Below are 19,892 nucleotides of genomic sequence, written 5' to 3'. Positions count from 1 at the left end.
AGAGAAAGGCTAATGCCAGACATGTGCAGAAAACAAGATGAACCCGGAACATTTTAACAAAGAGCAGAGCGGCTCTCAAAGACCGCTGGGGTCATGTCAAAAGGGTTCAGAGGTAACACGAAAAGGTACACGTTGGCAGAGAGTGAGGCCCTTTTAAACTTTTTCAATAAGGATAAGAAGCATAATGGCTCAAAGACCATCAGATATGTTTAAATGAGTCTATAATAATATTTTAAAAGTACTGGTCACTTTCAGAGAATGACCATAAGTCAGTTCACTATTTTGAAAGCTGGTAAATAATAGGGGAAACCTACATGTTACAAAAAATAATAAAAAAAGACAACTAGACAGCATGTGTCTCCAGATGAAATACTATAGGAACACAGCTTGCCAAAGGTGTTTCACCTTTGAGCATCTGAGCCCCCAAACCCAGCTGAGCACCTTCTGAAGGAACCAGAAGGCTGAAGAACAGAACTGCTGCACGGATAAAGTTCAAAAAAGAGAAACCTGCAGGCCAGAAAGCTCAAGGATCAACTGTGTGGAAAAGAGGGATAGTGCGGTGGGTGGAGGACTGTAAATGAAGAACCTTAAAAATTAGTATCAAAAACCACAGACACAACTAAATCACAGTGTCTATCAACATGCCGAAAACCACATGTACGATTTTACATGGCCACATAAAACCATAAAGAAACCTAAGTAATTACTCTAAAAGTCATAATACCTATGGCTTGTAGGAGGGAGGGAGAGAGCTGTGACGGGGACAGGAGATGCAGAAAGGCTTTTAGGGATCTGGCCACATTTTTATTTCTGGACCTGGGAAATAGTTAGAAGGATGCTCACCTGATAATGATTTACTAAAGCAAAACATGTTTTGGGTTGTTTTCTGTATTTTGTGCTTCGAAACAACGAAAAAAAGTGCTCAATGGTAGATAATGCTAGCGTGCATACCACTGTGGGTGGGTGGGGGGGCGATGCTGAATGTAAATTACCTTCATTTATTGCACTTTTCATTAAAGGTCCTCCTTTGAGAGCCTCTTCTGTGTTGGAGCGGAAGAGGGTTCTACAACTGTGGGTTGGGGAGCAGTCCTCTGGCAAGAGCGTGCTGCACTCAGTCATGTCCCGGAAAATCATCTCCTTCTCTTCCAGCAGGAGCAGGATCTGCTGGTCCTTTTGCTGAAGTTGCTCTGTGGGCATTTGGAGAAGGGATCTGGTCATCTGACAGGTCAGCTAGAGGTGGTGACTAAGACACGCGCGCCACCTCGTGGCAACGCCCGGGACAGCAAGGAACGCGGCTTCCCCTACGCCCCCTTCCTGTTTCATCCTGAGGGTGACTTTCATCTGTCCTGAGGATTTCCGAGGTAACAAGCGTGCGCTGTGCCCCACTCTCCCACCGCACTGCTCGTTCCTCAGCCCCTGCACTCCTCTCTGGCTCTGTCCCTCGCTGCATCTGCTCTCTCCAAGGGGGCTTTCACCCCTGCATCCAACCCAGTCTTCCATCTCCTCTTCTCCAGCGACATGTAAACCTGTTGCCCGCCCCGGGCCCTCAGACACTGCCAGGCTGGCTCTCTTCCTCCCACTCCTCTGGCACGTTACGGACCTGCGAATGGTGCCCTTGCTCCCCCTGGACTGCCTTCCACAGCTTACACACTTCCTTCTCGGGGATCTCATCCACTCCCACAGCTTCAGTTACTTCTCACGTGCTGATAACTCAAAGTGTTAGTCGCTCAGTCATGGCCGACTCTTTGCGACTCCACAGACTGTAGCCCGCCAGGCTCCTCTGTCCAAGGGATTCTACTGGAGTGGGCGGCATTCCCTTCTCCAGAGGATCTTCCCGACTCAAACCTGAGTCTTCCACATTGCAGGAAGATTCTCTGTCTGATCCACCAGGGAAGCCCATTAACTCACACAAGACACCCAAGTCCGACTCACTTTTTGGGCACCAGACTGCTGAGTCTCATTGTCAAGTGGCACCTCCACTTAGACGCCTGGTTCTCTGCAGGTCAGAAGCCTCTGTTCTCTGCTTCTGCCCCCACCCCATCCACCTCCTCCCTGGAGCCCTGGCCCTCTTCCTCGGTCAACAGCACCTTTACCCCCTGGTTACCCAGGCTGGATACCGGGGGAAGGTTTCTCTCCACACTCTGTCCCACCACCCCCAGTGGTTCCTCATCTCTCACTTGCCTCCACCCCGCCTCCAGCCCACTTCTCACCCAACCTATCCGGAGAGTCCCCCAGTTGGCGTGCCCACTCCTAGTGGGCTCTCCCAGCACCTGCAAGCAATTCTCCCAACTGGCATCAATACAGATTTTAAAAACTTGCTTACATTTTGCTAAAAAAACTGTATCATTCCCTGCTTGAACTTCAACCTGAGGTGGCCCCCAGGCTTAGTCTCCCGTCACTCAGCCCTGACTCCCAGACACACTAGACCTTCACTCCTTTTTCGTTTTCCACCTAACTGTTCTTCACCTGGTGAATTGGTGTTTTTTTCCCCCCAGATGTGGTTCATGTGTCAGTTTCTTGTGAGACTGACTATAGGCAGGATTCCCAGGCCCCACACACTCTCTACGTGCCTGTGGTCCACAGGGCCCATCATCTATGTAGGTCCCCCCGACGGCAGGGACTCCAGTTCAGGAATCACTGCATCCCAGCACCGAGCACTGTGGCTGGCCAGGTGCCTCAGTGAAGACAAGGCTGTTCCCTTCACGCTCATGTACATGGCAGAAAACCAACACGATACTGAAAAGCAATCATCCTTCAATTAAAAAGCAGGCGGGTCTCATCTCTGCCATCCTGCTCACAGGAAGCGATAACAACGAGACACTGGCTCCAGTCTCAATCTGTCCATCGTTTGTTTTTCCTCTCACTGTTGACAGAGAATGAACTGAACTCCTCAGGAGCCTACAGGTGCTAGACTCTTGGCCTTACTTCTTTCCAGAGCACAATACATGCTTCTTTCAGAACACCCAGTAGCACCAAAGGGGAAGACACACGAGCAGCTCAGCAGAGAGCAGAACCCGGCTCTGCAGGGAGCGGGGTGTGAGGCCCTGGGCCGCTCCGCCGTCGTGGGCCCGGCTTTCTCACCTGCTTAGAGTACAGCCTTGCAGGGGTGGAGACAAGCTCGCACGAGACAGCAGCCTCGACAGACAGTAGTCAAATCCCACCCGGAAGCACACTTCGCCCTGAACCACCCAGGGCCACACTTGGAACGCAGGGCACCGTGGTGGGGGTGACCGATAAATGGATTAACTGGGAAATTATTTCCCTTAAGCACTTTTCTCTCCTTCCTGTTTTAATCTTAGATGTGCCTGTGAATTCCAGCAACTTCTTCCGTTACAAAGTACCGAGACTCACCAGGGCCCACAGACGCTGACGCTGAGTCAGAGAACCAACATCCCCACGACCTAGCATCAGACACGTTCCCATGGGCCATGCTCACTGTACAGGGTTCCTGCACGACCTGCATCGGCTCAGACCTGGTTTCTCTTTTGTGACGAGCTATCCCCCTCCCTGGTTCGTGCCTGTCCGGCCAGCTGTGGGATCAACCAAAAATCTACAGGGGTTCTGTGTGACGGCACCCCCTTCTCCCCGCACCCCGTGTGACTGCACCCCCTTCCCCCCGCAATCCCCTGCCCTGAGAGGCCCTTGGGCCGCTTCCACCAGCTTCACCTTTTAACTCCCGGGCCTTGGTGTCCAACATCTTCTTTTCTTCCTCGTTCTCACTAGGAATTCCTTCATCTTCGTCTCGGTTCCTGACACAACCGCAACAGAACAGCGCGTTATTCAGAGGCCCGTTACCCGGACGGCGGCCCGCCCCATCAAGCGATCCTGGAGGGCGGGGTGCAACTCACAGGGTGTTGATTGTGTCCTGGATGATCTGAATCCAGCTGCTGCGCTCCTCCTTGGAGCTGGCGTGGACTTCCACCATCTCCGGGTCCTTCATCCCCATACTGATGAGGAACAAGCCTTTCTCCTCGTGCGCTACTTCCCTCACAATCAGCTTCTTCAGAGAGATCACTGTCGATTTCTGGTCCTGGAAAGTGGGGAGAGTGCATCTAGGAAGACGTGGACGCAACAACCCAACTCTCAAGACAGCTTCCATCTCAGGGCGGACTAGGTGCCCTTGAGGAGCCTGCGGCTGACGCGCGGCGGTGGATATGCGCCCGCGCTGCTCTCTCCACGCACCCACCCTCTCCTTCCCCCACTGCGTCCACAAGCCCACTTTCTACACTGTGTCTCTATTCCTGCCCTGAGACAGGTTCATCAGCACCATTCTTCTAGACTCCAAACATATGGGTTAATACATGATATCTTGTTTTTCTCTCAAAAAAAAAAAAAAAAGCACATGGCTTAACACACAATGGCAGATTTAGGAGAAAAACCAAATAGCTGGTTATTTCACTCACATTTTATCCAACAGAAAATAATTTCTAAAAAGGAAAACAGAAATTTAAGGCTATCAAGGTTCGAGCCCTTTCTGGTTTTTGTCATAGACTCTGGTTGGCAAGGCTATAAGGGGGAACAATTTGTAAAAACACAATACATGAGAAATATTACAGCGACAGGCTTCTTTTGGGATCAAATGCCGAAGGCTCTCAGAAGGATTCTGAGGGAGCAGAAACATAACTGGAGGGGAGGGAGGTGGGCAGAAAACTGCAAGGGTACGTGAGAAATGACCCAGAGGACTCTGCCCTAGTCGATTCTGAGAGGGCGCCAGAGCGGTAACCCTGAACTGCACTCACCACCCACCCTCACTGTGGTGGACACTGTTAATTACGAACAGCAGAGATGAGCCACTTGCTTACCAATGACGCAAAGACGTACTTCTGGTCTTTTTCTTGAAGGAAGACCAAGATGTCAGTCAACAGGACCGCTTGGACCTCTGCAGAGTGGCGAGGGGAGAGAGCGCCACAGTCACTGGGCAGGGAAGCACCTCCAGGGCGCGCAACCAGACGATAACCCAGTAGCCCACCCACACGGCGCTTTACCACGCTCCTCCCGGGCCAGGGTCTGACACCTCCACAGGGTCCACATCTGGCCACTAGATTTCTTAGAGGCATTTTGAAATGGGATTGATCACCAAAACCCTGTTCAGGGAAGGTCTGAGCACTAAGTGCTGGAAAGACGGATCCCACAAGGCAAGGTCTTTAAGAATAAAACACTTTAAAAGTTGGGAAGCAGGCTACAGCAACACATTCCTCAAAATGCTCTTGCTCACAGTGTCTCTCAGCTCCTGACCACGGTAAGGGGAAAGGTGTGGGGCAGCAGACAGGAAGGCTGCCAGGAGGTGACGCAGAGGACTATCTGTCTCGTCATGAAAGGCAGGCTTCTTCCACAGGCCCTGGAGGACAAGGGGGCCCCCAACACCCACGCCATCTCGAGTACACCGAGCACCGTGCTCTGCTCGGCCCAACACGGCGCTGGCAACCTCAACCTCTCCGTGCCACAGAGACGGCCTACTCTTCTCAACTGAGATGCAGCAAGAGGCAAATTAACACCTCTAACTGGTTATGCTTGCCGGGGGCGGGGACGGACAGTTAGGGCGTTTGGGATGGACATGTACACAATGCTGTATTTAAAACGGATAACCAACAAGGACCTGCTGTCTAGCACAGGGAACGCTGCTCAACGTGCTGCGTCAGTCTGGCTGGGAGGGGGTTCGGGAGAGAATGGACGCATGCGTACGATGGCTGAGTCTCTCTGCTGTCCACCTGAAACTACCACCTGGCTGTATCCCAATACAAGATGCTTTTCGGTGTTCAAAATTAATAACTAAATAACATCTCTAGCTGGATCCAGAAATCAAAAGAACGCCACCAACAGTTGCTCTAATTCTCAAGGTGTATGCGGTGACATTTCCCAGCACTCCCTTAAGGACAAGGTAGGACATCCCTGGAGGCGAGTCGTCTACCGAGACCTCACAGGCTGGCCCCTATCTGTACCACCTTCAGCCAGGAAAGGGGCTGGGGCGCCTATGACTCCCTGGGGAAAACAACAGGCTGACTTCTGCAGCCCCCTCCTGGGTGGTCAGGCCCCTCCCGGCCTTTTCCAACACTTCTGCCAAGACGGGGTTGCCTCCCTGTGTAATTCACGGCAAAGCTACAAGGAACAGAGGCAAGCAGGCCCGAGTCCTGGGGAGGTCTAGTTTTCAGCACAGACCACAGTAATTTTCCATGCACTACTATGAGTTTTGACAGCTTAGTTGTTTTTTTAAAGTTTAAATAGTTCAGGTGTCTGCCAAAAAAAAAAAGTCCTAACACGTAAGTTTTCAACTTTAGTTTTGATCCTACGGTTTATGTGACCAGTGTCAGCAGATGAGAGAAAACCAGTTCCATCCTTTTTCAAGGGTTACTCGACACAGGACTGGCTGTTCTTGGCACAAGTTCACTGGGGGTGAAAATGACTCGAAACCAACTCCTCTTCCTGCTGGAGACGTTTGGGCCAGGAAGCCTATCGTTCTGCCATTGCTTGGACCAGGATTTCGTCCCAACAGCTGGAATCGATTATTTTTTATTTCGGGAACGAATGAATCAACTGCTGTGTAGAGAAGGAACAAGGCGCTGGCTCTAGGCAGTGGCCGCTCTAGGAAGCCTGGTCTCACAAGAGGACTGGCACTTCACGACCAGGAGGCAGCCTCGCTGCAGTGGGGAGGTCAGAGCCCCTGGCTGTGGTCTCAGGATGTCACAGGAGGGAGCTCCGGGGACCACGCAGTGCATCACGGAGCAGGGAGATGCAGAGCTGGCTGGGGGCTGGAAGGGGTGTTTCTTCTCTCTGAAGTGACCCTGCCTGGAGGACCCTCCCCTGGGTCCTTGCACCAGGGACTGTCCTCAGCTTGGTCGGCGGTCCCCCCGGGCTCCGGCTGTTCTCCGGCCACCCCCAGCAGAGCACCACCCACACTTGACTCCACCCCTGTCCTGCTCAAACCCTCTGTTGTGAGCCCCTGCCACCCCGGGGATCACGGTCAGCCCCTCGCCTGAGCACATGTCCACCCCCAGCTTCTTCCTCGCTCCGCCGCCCACCCACCCGCCCCTCCCAGGGCTCCACGCTCTCATGCTTCCTTCTCTCCCTCCTTCAAGACGTGACTTGAAAGCCCCTCTCCTGGTCGCCCATTCAGGCCTCTGTTCCAGCAGCCATCACACCGCAGGGCAAGAACCTCTTTAAACACCTCTGCAGTCCGAGCCCAACTTCTAAGCAGGGTGTCCTGCGTCGTCTACCTGCATGCCTCGCTCTGAGCAGGGGCAGACCCGAGCTGGCTAAGGACGCTTAGGCGTTATCGGCAGCCTACGACATCACTGACCCCGTGGCTGGTTCACTCCCCTGAGTTTTTTGCCAGTGGGGCGGCCTTGTGTGCTCAGCTCACTGAGGGCAGGGAGGCATGCTGGGGGTACTCAAGGCTACTAGTGAGGTTAAGAGTTATGAGATAGACCCAGAGGATACGGGTTTGATGAGGAAAATTATTAAAAAAACCAAACAAAAAACCCAACAGACCAGATGCACAGATGAATGAACAGACCTCCTAACTTCCTTAACTTGATGGGGCTGATCATCAAAAAAAACCAAAAAAACTAAGATTAAACAGGAAATGAGTATCTTTCATGATCCCTTTTTCTTAGAGAAAAATAAAAGATATGAACAACAAAGTTTAATAATAAGTCGAGTTGTGAGTTAAATGTTTCTCTAAGGTCTCAGGAACTAAGAATTCCTCTAACATTTCTTCAGAACAATCGATGAAGTATTTTTAATCTCAGAGAACCTATGAATGGGGCAGCTGATGGTGCTTCCCTCCTGGCAGTGGTTTTGCCAGAAACCCCGACCCCAAATTTGCTGCCGTCTCTCATGGGGGATTACATCTGCCTTAGGAGCTCGCATCTGAGTATGAAGCTGACTCTTTGCTTTTTAAAAATCTTCTCATGCCCCTGACTGCACCAGGTCCTTGCTGCCTTACTGTACTCGGCGTGGTTTGTGAGCCAGCTCAGCCCAGGCCTTTCTGATACAAGACTAAGGACTGAATGACGGCTGCTCCTGGGGAACGTCCGGACGAGGGTGCCCGGAAGTGGTCTGGGGACACCTGCATCCTGCCTGCTCGCCCCTGGAGCGCGTGGAGCCTCAGACATGAGCGGGCCTCACCTTTCAACCTCCCGGTTGCGCTCTTCAGAAACACGCTCCCGTCTCGCACCAGCTTCTTCCGCTTCAGGTCCTCCTTGGCAAACATCTGACCGCTCTTCATCCTCATGATCGACTTGCTGTCGGTCTTCGTGTAGATCTCGTTCAGACGGACCTTCTTCTCGTAACTTGCCACCTTGCTGTCCACGGCGCTGATCACGTCCTTCACCAGGCCCAGGGACTGCGTCAGGTCCTGCTGCTCCACCTCGTTGTCTGAGGAGGAGAGGAGAGCTCGGTCCCTACCGGGCAGGAGGGGGATGCCCTGCCTCCGTGCCCCACGGCATTGTCCGTGCTCTGCGGGCAGAGTGAGGCCGACACGCTGCGGTCACGCCCTGACCTCTGGCTCAGTCAGAATTTAACTCTAAATAAGGTTAGACATTTCAGTGGGACAGATGACGCGCACTCACGAGCTACGTTCTCTATATACACATGTGTGCTGTGCTTAGTCGCTCAGCCCTGTCCGACTCTCTGCGACCCCACGGTCCATGGGGATTCTCCAGGCAAGGACACTGGAGTGGGTTGCCATGCCCTTCTCCAGGGGATCTTCCTCATCCATGGGTCGAACCCAGGTCTCTTGCATTGCAGGTGGACTCTTTAGCATCTGAGCCACCAGGGAAGCCCCATATATACATATATAGCTGTACAGATACTTACTTGGCCACACCAGGTCTTAGCTGCAGTACATGGGACCTGTAGTTGGCGCACGTGGGATCTAGCTCTCTGACCAGGGATCAAACCTGGGCCCCGTACACTGGGAGGGAGGAGTCTTAGCCACTGGACCACCAGGGAAATCCTAGAAGCTCCCTCCTAAAGTGGAAGGAATCCAACATCTTTAGGCAGGGAGAGGAGCCTCTAGTTTCTTAATCTGTGTCTTTGTTTTACCTAATCCTTAATGTAACTGTGGTGGAGCAGGATCAGCAGAGAGAAAATAAGCAGGGACTGATTCACTGAGAAACAGTAGCGATCCCTGCACTTGCAGGGGAGGCGGGAGTGTCCTCTCCCAGCCGAGAGACAAGTGACCAGCTCTGCAGGCCACTGAACACTTGGCTGGGGTCACCCAGTGGTTCCTTCCCTTCTCGCTCACATTCACTCTAAGTCTGGTGACGTCACATTTCATGTTTGCACTCAAGAAAACCATTTTTAAGAGAAAACACAGGCTTCTCTTTTAGTCCTCCTGGATGTGGAAGAGTCCTTCAACGGGGCCTCTGCTGGACAGACAGGGAACAGGCCACTGGCAACTAAGATTGATTCGAGAGAGAGACTCACCTTTGGTACACTGCAGTATCCTCTGGAACAAAACTGGGTATTTGGTGATCCGCTGGGTTACAAGCAATATGCACTCGGGGATTCCCAGCCTCCGGACGACCGAACTGCTCATCTTCTTCTGCAAGGGAGGGGACCAAATGTCAGGAACAACCCAGAGGGGAAGGCTCGGGCTAAACCTCACGGGGACGCCAGGCTCTGGGCAACGGTGGGCAATTCCACATTTCACGCCACTACCTTCACGAAGGCCTGAAAGCGCTTGTCTTTGGTGTGGAGGTCTTTGAAGTAGTTCACAGACTGGTTGTGCTGCCCACAAAACTTGCCGTACGTCTTCTTTAAGCGTTCGGCATTCTCCCCCGAGAACTGCGGAGGAGAGCAAGCAAAGTTACGCTGTCACTCGGGGCGCTAAACCCGTGTTACCGCCATGTGCCAAGGGCCCACGCTACTTGCGTGACTCAGGAGGGCTTCCTCACTGCGCTCAGGCTCGGGGGCTCAGTCCTGTCTGACTCTGTGCGACCCCACAGACTGCAGCCCGCCAGGCTCCTCTGTCCATGGGATTCTCCAGGCAAGGATACTGGAGTGGGTTGCCATTTCCTTCTCCAGGGGATCTTCCTCATAACTTCCCCCAGAAGACTGAAATGGTGCAGGAGGTTTGGAAGACAGGCAGTTCCTCGAGAAGTTAAATGCAGAGTTACCATATGACCCAGCAGTTCCACTCCTGGCCATAAAAACATGTTCACACAAGAACAGGCACATGAATGTTCACAGCAGCATTGCTCACAACAGCCCCCAACCAAGGGGAACTAATCCTAGTGTCTATCAAAGGATAAACGGATAAAATGTGGTACTCACATATGAAAAGTCCAATCACTAAGGACAACATACTGTTTTATTCATTTATATACAATGTCCAGAACAGGCAAATACAGACAGAAAGTACATCAGTGGTTGCCTACGGCGGGGGAAGTCGGGGAAGCTGGGGCGGGTGCTGATGATAAAAACGTTCTACAACTGGCCCTGGTGACGGCTGCTCAAATCCATGGATATACTAAACACCACTGAACAGCAAGTTTTACACGGGTGGATCACACGGCTTATGAATTATAGTTCAATAAAGCTGATATGGATATTTAAAAAATAATAAACACAGAAGTATCCATGTACTGTGCAAAACGTGTTCTAACTCCCATTTGTCATAAAAATAGCAATAAAACAAAGGGACTCACTAGAAGTCTTTCATGAGGAAGCAGGCTTAAGAATGTCTCCTTGGTAAGTCAGAAAGCCGTCGGAAACAGCCATGGTAAGTTACCTAGGGCTGTTTATCCTGCTTAGCTCAGGGCAGCAGTCCCAACAGTTCTGCGTGGCCCTTCTATCATTCCCATGTGCGCTACCTCATCTGAAGCTATGCTCACTGCGGGGCAGCTGCTGAGTTTCTGTAAGTGGTCCCTACAACACACGCTAGCAGCCATTCCTGCTGGACTAAGCCTCTGGAGTCAGTAAGGCTTGATCCTCACCCCAAAGCTTCAGCGGAGCCTTTCCTTTCCCCCTGACCACCAGAGAAGCTGAAAGCAGAGACGTTTTAAGTGATCACAAAGCAAACAGCCTCCAAAGGCAAGGAAACCCGACTTTTACTGCATACCTAGCATGTACGCTGGGCACTTTGTATACACATGGCTTTTAAATTTTGAAATAGCGTTAGAAGAGAAAACCTACTGCCCTCAATTTCAAAAAGGGAAAACTGAGGCCTGGAGACATGGAACCACCCGCCCAAGCTCACAGAGATCACAGGCAGTTCCGGGACGAGAACACACGGCTGCCAGTCCCCGTGTGTGTCTGTGTGCGTGCGTGTGTATGACAGAGAAGTGCCCAGGGCCTGCTGTGTGTGCGTCTGTCTGTGTGTGTGTGAAGTCCCCGGGGCCCTGCTCCTGCTCACCTGCTGCACAAGCACGTCTCCGATCCTCTTGATGAGAAAGTTCTTCTCGCTTTTATCCACCAGGGAGTCCTTCTTCCGCTCGAGGATCCGCTGGAAGAACTGGCTGTGGATGCTGATGAGCTCGTCCAAGCAGGGGAAGAGCTTCTCCACCATCTGCTGCTCGAAGAGCAGGTCGGCCATCATGCCCCGGCTGTAGACGTCGCTCATGATCTTGAGGGTGCGGAGGTGGTGGAACTCCGTCTGCATCAGCTCTGGGGGGCGCGACAGGGCTGGACTGTCAGGGATGCCCCCCCTCGCCGATTTCCCTGCTCCTGAGAGCCCGGGCCTGTCTAAAGGCTGCTTACAGCCCAACTTAAACTTTAAGGCTGGTCAAGAGCTGCCTTTTCCCTAAAGAGTTTTCATCCTGTTCCTGTTTTTCACGGGACCTCTCACACTACTTTCTGACAGGCAAACTGGACTCCATCCCTCTCAAATGGTGGTTTCCAAAGTTATCTTCACTGGGATTCAGGACCTTCCGTAACTGACTGTGCTCCCATTTCCCAGAAAGGACTTGTATTTAGTCTAGTTTATGCTGCAGCTGAGGAATTAAACTGTGCTGTCACAGGGGATCTCTAAGAATACTGCATGAATAAGCACTCATACTCAATAAAATGTTCAATAAAATTCAAGCAGATCATTTTACAGAGAGGGAAGGTCAGAAATAAGAGCATGTCTCTATACCTCAAACCTTTTAAAGAAAATCTTGGAGATGGCTATAATACATACTTGAAAACTGACTTGCCAAAGTGCAATAAACCACCCACCAGACAATGTGAATCGGATCTCAGCAGAGCAGATGAGGAGTCTCACCGTAAATCACTTCTTGCCGCTTGACGACATCTTTCTTGTGCTGTTTCAGAAACTTGCTGTCCACGATCTGACTCCAAGACTCTGCTTCCAGCTGTTTGGACTCAGTCTCAAAATCTCCCATTAGCTGTCCTTCATTCATGTCTGTACCTACTCCTCAAAAAAAAAAAAGAAAAAAGAAAAAAATTGGCGTCAGAGTCCTGCATCAGTGACCTCTAAAAAGCCTCTGCTGGACATTCTTTGGGGTGATAACTTCATGCGACTATGCACTCTGCACTAAGACAGTGATATTCACAGTATATATATATATATTCTATTAGAAAGGAGCATTTTCTGTTCAAGAGTGACGTACACTATATTCAACTTTGGTTAAGGGTGAAAAAGTCACCTAAATTAAGGTGATTAAGACATGATTCCTATGTGAAGCAAGAGCTAGAAGGGCCCTGGTGACTTTCCTTGTTTAAGAGAGTAGGTTTACAGCTGTGAACTGAATGTGTACGCAAGGCTAGGGCAAGAAGCAGTGTCTGCGGCCGAGGCAGACCACATCACTCAATGACGTCCTTCAGTGGACGAGTGCCCAACAACTGGATAAGCAGGTTCGCCAGCTCGCTATAAAGCACCTGATGCTGCACAGGCAGTCCAGAGACACATCACAGGAGCCAGGAGAGCAGGCACCACTACTCCGTCAGTGCCTGTATTCCAGCTAACGGCACAGTCTCTGCAGACACCCACCACACAGGCTGTGGCCTCCGCTTACCCTCATCAGTAAGGGACTCTGTGGACTCGTTGACCTTGCTGATTTTATTCAGTGAGTCTGTTGAGTGGGACAGGAACTTCCAGGTGTTCGCTATGTTCTCATCGTTGCCAACTCTAGGGACAGAAGGAAACACATATGTAAGGTGTATTCTGAGAAGCCATGGTTTGTGAAGCTCTGAAAAACTACGAAATGACAACGTGGAAGGCAAATTACTTATGTCAGGTACCTGGCAACGTGCAACATGAACTATGAAGGAGGTCAGAGGCTTTGAAATACAGCTGCAACCATGAACGTTTTGAACCTTGCAGTTTTATTTTTTAAACCATAAGTAACAAGAAGAATGCTCTTCTTTCAAACTGCGTACACATTATAAATGAAATTTCTCTGTTTGAAACTCGCGTCTAACCACAACACCTTTTCCTTGTGTTCCCTAAACACCTACAGATCCAGCACTCAATGCTAAACCATATTCTTCGGACTTTTCTCGATCCCAGCGAGCACATCAGGCACCTGGTTTATGTTTGTGGTATGGCACAGAGGTAAGCCAGAGTCACTTAAAACTAAATTTTATTTAAAGGCCAACTTTTAAAAGTCATAATATAAACCAATTGAGAGGAACTTAACAACTCTGAAAAGAAGATAATCACGCCACCGAGACAGAATGATATAAAAATACCTGGATTTTTTTTTCCTTAAGGAGGAGGAAGCACTATCCAGCACAGAGGTTAGGAAACACAGACAAAAGGAGATTTGCATCCTTCAGCTGGGAATTTTCCTCCAGCCTGAGTGAGGAGAGCTGCCAGGGACGCTTTGAGCCCTATATTTGAGGTGACTTCTTTACTTGGTAGAAAGGCAGGCACCTGACCCCGAACAGCCAGCCACATCACAATCAGCCCTGTACTAACCACACACAGCCGGAGCCTCCACAGCCAGGGGCCACGGCAGCTTCCACAGGGACAACATAGGAGCTCAGGGCAGAGGAGGGGCTGGGAGCCTACTGCCGTCCTCGGCCCATTACACACTCATGACTGAAGAGGCAAGATGCAAGGATGGAAAATAAAATTAAAAAAAAAAAAAAAAAGATAAAACACAACTACCCTCTCCTCCCAGGTTCATCTGACCAATAGGAAAATGTGACATCTGAAAATGTAAGTGGTTGCAGGCCAACATTCAGCATTAAATCCCTCCCCCCCCCCCCCCCACCCATTGCCACTTCTTATTTTGATCTAAAAAACCATCCTCTTAGAAGGCAGGTTCTTTAAAGGCAGGACTGATCATGGACAAAACCTTACTTGAGATGGTGTTCAACGGGGATCCTTGTTATAGAGTGGCTGCATCAAATGTAACCCTCACCCTGCTTGTCTCAGCTATGCACCGACTCGTTAGGTCACATGCTCTTCCCAGGAGCATCTTTTTGTCAAATCGTATAAATTATGGTGCTCTCATCGCCTAGATGTCACCTGTGCTGTCTCCACACCCCCACTTACCCAGCGATGTTCTGAATGGAGACGCTTTTGGAAAGCATGACGCTCTGCTGGGACCGTCTGTTGGTAAACATGGGGGCGGCAGCGGTCTCATCGGCCAGAAGGACAGCAGACCGAGGGCGTTCCTTGGGCTGGGAGGCTGCACGGGAGAGGACACCGCCAAAGTGTCAGTGACTCGGGCCCTCCAGCACGGACCCGCCTGACGAGTATCAAACAGGAACAGACCGCTTTGAAAGAGATCCACCCTGGGAGTGCTAACTGGAGACAAAAACTCTACGGAGGTCAGCGTGGCGACAGTTACTGAAACTGTGAATGCCTGTACCTACTGATCCAGTGGTTTCCTTCAGGACATCTTCATGCCACAAGATTTACTTGTTTACACTTGCAATGACATACGACCAAAGGTATTCAGTGCAAAGTTCAGTAAAAGCAAAGGGGGTTACCAAAATAAGGTCGGTTAATAAATCACGGTATAGCCTACTGGTGGATACTGTGAAGCTTTACAATAAAAATGAGGACACCCTGCCCGAACTGACACAAAAGTGCACGACAATATATTACGGGGGAAGAGAAAATCGAAGTGCAGAATAGAGTGCGCCACAGACCATGTCTATGTTTAATCCAAATTGGTGTCTGCTTTCATTTTAAGAAAAAAACTTGGAGAAGATAAACATAAGAAATGGAGTTACCTGTGGAGTGTGATGGAAATGAGGCAATAAGGATAAAGAATCACGTGAAAGCACCATGTGTTTAAAACTTTAAACTAATTCAAAGAGAAAAGGAGACTGAAAGAATCTTAAGGACACAAGCAGCCTCAGAGATGACCTAGGCCAGTGTTTTTCCTGTGAGGGGCTTTATAGTTATGCAAATTCCCAGCCCTGTCTGTCCTGTGTGAGTGGGACCTAGGAGTCTAAGATGTTTTTTACCAGCTACCCAAGAGTTTCTTCTGTGCAATGTCTGAGAACACAGATTTTGACCAATTCCTCTAATTTACAGGGGAGGGAAACGCAATCTGTGTTTGATGTCACCCAGCTAAGCTGTCCTCATAACTACTTCTCATGCTGTTCAGCCACTCAGTCGTGTCTGACGCTTTGTGACCCCATGGGCTGCAGCATGCCAGGCCTCCCTGTCCCTCTCCATCTCCCGGAGCTTGCCCAAGTTCACGGCCACTGCACACGCCCAAAGAGGACACTGGGGCTCTGATTTCGGGTCAGGGAGTCACACTGACATCTGGGCAACAGATGATTTTTCCGTGGTAACGAAGCTCCTGTCCCAGACGCGAGCAGCATTATCCGTCCAGCCCTAGGAGCGTCAGGAGCTGAAGGAAATGACTGGGGCAGCTGTTACAGCTTCACTGTATTACAGGATGTGCTTGACTTAATAAAATGGATAAAGCCATTCAGATTCTATTCAGAAGAAGGTGATGTAATCATCAGAAACCTGCCACACAGCGGCATGACCAGACCCTGCTTGCAGGAAATATGCAGGATGCCAGGAGATGGGGGCCTCGCCCAACAGGGAAGAAGGGCAAGAGGCAGAGAGGCGAACAGGCTCTGGTGTGAGGGACTGGAGTAGCTCAGGGTCTCAGAGGGGAGCTGGTGAGCAGATAGAATATGATGCAGGAGCAGCTCCCTGGGGGCTCAGGGGTAAAGAACCTGCCTGCCAACCGCAGGAGACAGGGGTTTGATCCCTGGTCCGGGAAGATCCCACGTGCTGCGGGACAGCTAAGCCCTCGTGCTCGAGAGCCCGCGCTCCACAGGAAAAGCCTCCGCAACGAGAAGCCCGTGCACCACCACCGGAGAGCAGCCCCTGCCTCCCGCAACTACAGAAAAGCCCGCGTGGCCACAAAGACCCAGCACGGCCAAAGATAAATACACGAAATTATTTAAAAAACATCAGATGGAGGAACATCAGTCCTTGAATGGGGAAGTCCCTGACGTGAGGACGTGGACAGGCGGACGGGAAAAGAGGACATTCTGAAGAGGAGGACCGTCTGAAGGAAGGGAGAAATGCTCGCGCAGCGCTAACGTGAAACGGAGATGACAAGCAGAGGAGGCAGGCAGGGTGTGGGCATGCGGACCAGGGAGATGGCTGGAGAAGCAGAAGCAAGTCAGCAGAGCCCTCCAGACTGTCAAGGGCAACGTGCATCAAGGGCAGCATGGGTGTGGGGGGAGGTGAGAGAGAGCTCTGTGACTGCTGGGAAACCTTCCCCGCTCAGGAAGCTGCTCACTGTCTGAGCCCCGGCATCCTCGCCCGCGAAGGCCACGGGAGCGGACGTTCCCACCGAGGGAAGCCCACCACCAAGGGCTCCACGGGCGTCACCTCACTTAAACCCGACGACCGCCTGATGATACCACTACATCCTTCCACGGAGGAGGAAAACGAGGTGTGGGGTGTGGGGGGAGCCATAAATATTTGTCTGAGGTTATGCAGCCGCTAACACATTATTAACTAGAGGATTTTTGCAGAAACTAATGCGTGTGGCCGGCAATTTGTGAGGCAGGTGGATACCAATAAAGTCATAATGTTAAGGTAACGAAAGATGTATTAATATGCCTCTGGTTAGTAATTTGTTAAGTGGGGTGCTAGGACTCAAACCCATACAATCTGAGCCCACCACCTGCACTCTTACTGCTGTGTTACCTTGGTGGGTAAAAGGGGAGTAAGAATACACATGGGGGCTGGAGGTAATATAACAGGTAGCTTTGGGGAAGACCTTTTTATCTGATTTGAAAGAAAGCAGATTTCTGAAAGAAGAGATAAATGTCACAGAGCCAAAAAAAAAAAAATTTAGTAAGAGCAGGCTTGTAAAAGGCGCTGGGGTGGGCGGACCCCTGGTTAAAGTGAGTGACGGTCTTTACATGCAAAGATGGGTAATAACCAGACTTCGTCTGACAGGACTCCACACCCTCGCCGGCAGCACAGCCTGAGTGGCTGTTCCGAGTCGTCTGGAAGCGCTCAGAACAGTCGGGCCTGGGGCAGCGGTTCTCACACTCAAGTGTGGACACTGTCATCACCTGGAGCGACTCCTAAAACAGAGCACCGGCTCCACCCTGGACTCTCTGATGTCGTACGTCTGGGTAGGGCCCCAAACTGGCACTTATAACTGATCCAGGAACTAGGTCTTGAAAAACACGGCCTGGGGGCGAGTCTCAACCGGGTTCTGTGAGCTAACTAACGTGGTATTCATTTACTGCGGTATTTATGGCAGCGGGTGGAGACAACTCAAGTCTTTGGGGGAACTGGCAATTAAAATGTGGTGTATGTTTCTGAAAGAATACCACGAAGCAATTTGAGATGATGGCTTTCAAATAATATCACACGCAGATCTCAAAACCATATTGAGGGGAAAAGCGTAAGTCATACTGTCTAATTTAAACTCAACACACAAAACAGTAAGAGATATTTTCAGAGGTACACATATGTCTGAAGACGCGGCAGATTAGAGAGGTCTGCATTAAATAGACCACAGTGTGTACTAATGAGGGGAAAGGAGAGAGAGAACGGAGAATGAGAAGGGGAAAACATTCAGCAAAACCAAAGTGGAGCTTTGCCCAGACTGAAGACAGGCTGATGCGACGAAGTGTGATGAACTCAATCGGTGTGCCCCTTGAAAAAGAGAAAAAAAAAAGAACACCCCCAAACTATATAATTTCAGTCTGTCAAGGAGTTTAATAAGCAAGGTCTCGTTTGATGTTGAGAGCACCGAAAGCAAGTTTCACTGTTGACTCATGGAAAAGGAGCTTCAAAAAACATGGGGGTCACTTGGTTAAATAAACGAGGCTCAGGTGCTGCCTGGTAAGGTCACTCACACACATTCAGGTGCACACACACACACACTCAGGTGCTGCCTGGTGAGCGCACACAGACACACAGACACACACAGACACACACACACACACACACAGACACAGACACACACACACAGACACAGACACACACAGACACAGACACACACAGACACAGACACACACAGACACACAGACACACAGACAGACACACACACACAGACACACACACACACACACACAGACACACACACACAGACACACACACAGACACACACACACAGACACACACACAGACACACAGACACACACACAGACACAGACACACACACACACAGACACACACACAGACACACACACACACAGACACACACAGACACACAGACAGACACACACACACAGACACAGACACAGACACACACAGACACAGACACACACACACACAGACACACACACAGACACAGACACACACACACACAGACACACACAGACACAGACACACACACACACAGACACACACAGACACAGACAGACACACACACACACAGACACACACAGACACAGACACAGACACACACAGACACAGACACAGACACACACAGACACAGACACACACAGACACACACAGACACACAGACACACACACACAGACACACACACACACAGACACACAGACACACACACACACAGACACACAGACACACAAACACACACAGACACACAGAGAGACACACACACACACAGACACACAGAGAGACACACACACACACACACACACACACACACACACACACACACACACACACGCTCTCTTCTAAGATCTTGCAGAGGGTCTGATGGTAGACTGCCAAGCTTTCAGTCCACGAAACTGCAGCCTTCTCTAAGTTACCACAAAATAGGTATTCAAACCGTGATTAAGCATAACAAAGGGACATGACAGGAGTGCGAGCGAGTGCTGAGCCAGAGAGGCGGTGCGCAGCCGTGAGGGGCGCCGACTACTTACACTTGCTCCTCATGATGACCGTGGGCAGCGAGGACGTGTCGTGCGCCTGCAGGTTCCCCTTGGGCTGCTGCAGGGGAAAGAAATGTCGATGAATTTCACAAGTTTTGATGAATTTTACAACTTATCTTCTGTCAAGTCTCAAGAGGCCTGGAACACAAAGCCAGCTGCTCCCGTTCCTGCCAACGGTCCTCGGGGTCCTACCGAGACACAGCCACCCGCGCTGGCTGTCGCCTGAGCCCGCCCGGCCTGCGACTCTGCGAGAGCCGTCTCCTCTGCCTGGAACACTCCTCTCCCTTCACAGGCCAGGCAGTCTCCTGTTTCAAGGTCAGAACCCGGGGGCAGAGCCACCGTGAGCTTCTGTCTTCTCCCATGAGGCAGCGACTGGCACCCCTCAGAATGCTGTGCGAACCCCCCCTAGTTCTTTCCTTATTTATGGTCATTGTCTGCGGGTCCATCACCCCCACAACGCTGGTTCCCTACGAGCAGCATCTGTGCCCTTTTCATTTCCATCTCTCCAGTGACCAGCATTTATGTATAAGGTGTTAAATAATTCTTAGGGAAAGTGCTAATTTTAAGACTTTTTTGTGGCATGGAACAGAGACACCATGTGAGAAAACGGGTTGAAGCAATTCGTCTGAGATAGATCATTAGTGGAGAA

General features: G+C 50.7%; 1 protein-coding gene across 1 annotated transcript in view; it reads right to left on the bottom strand.

The window, feature by feature from the left end:
* AKAP13 (A-kinase anchoring protein 13) overlaps positions 1–19,892 on the bottom strand; it is a 318,409-nt gene that overhangs the window by 16,149 nt on the left and 282,368 nt on the right. Inside the window, exons 20-31 of the mRNA XM_052660082.1 lie at positions 19,235–19,301; positions 14,447–14,582; positions 12,960–13,072; positions 12,206–12,358; positions 11,357–11,607; positions 9,661–9,786; positions 9,427–9,544; positions 8,125–8,373; positions 4,803–4,879; positions 3,849–4,030; positions 3,667–3,749; positions 993–1,187 (exon numbers count right to left, since the gene is read on the bottom strand). Of these exons, the coding sequence (XP_052516042.1) occupies positions 993–1,187; positions 3,667–3,749; positions 3,849–4,030; positions 4,803–4,879; positions 8,125–8,373; positions 9,427–9,544; positions 9,661–9,786; positions 11,357–11,607; positions 12,206–12,358; positions 12,960–13,072; positions 14,447–14,582; positions 19,235–19,301 (1,750 nt within the window). The remainder of the gene's footprint in view (positions 1–992; positions 1,188–3,666; positions 3,750–3,848; positions 4,031–4,802; positions 4,880–8,124; positions 8,374–9,426; positions 9,545–9,660; positions 9,787–11,356; positions 11,608–12,205; positions 12,359–12,959; positions 13,073–14,446; positions 14,583–19,234; positions 19,302–19,892) is intronic.

This window comes from Budorcas taxicolor, chromosome 21 (assembly GCF_023091745.1).
Source record: "Budorcas taxicolor isolate Tak-1 chromosome 21, Takin1.1, whole genome shotgun sequence".
Taxonomy (NCBI): Eukaryota; Metazoa; Chordata; class Mammalia; order Artiodactyla; family Bovidae; genus Budorcas; species Budorcas taxicolor.
Note: the sequence above shows the minus strand (reverse complement) of the source record. Positions and strands in the feature narration are given on the sequence as shown.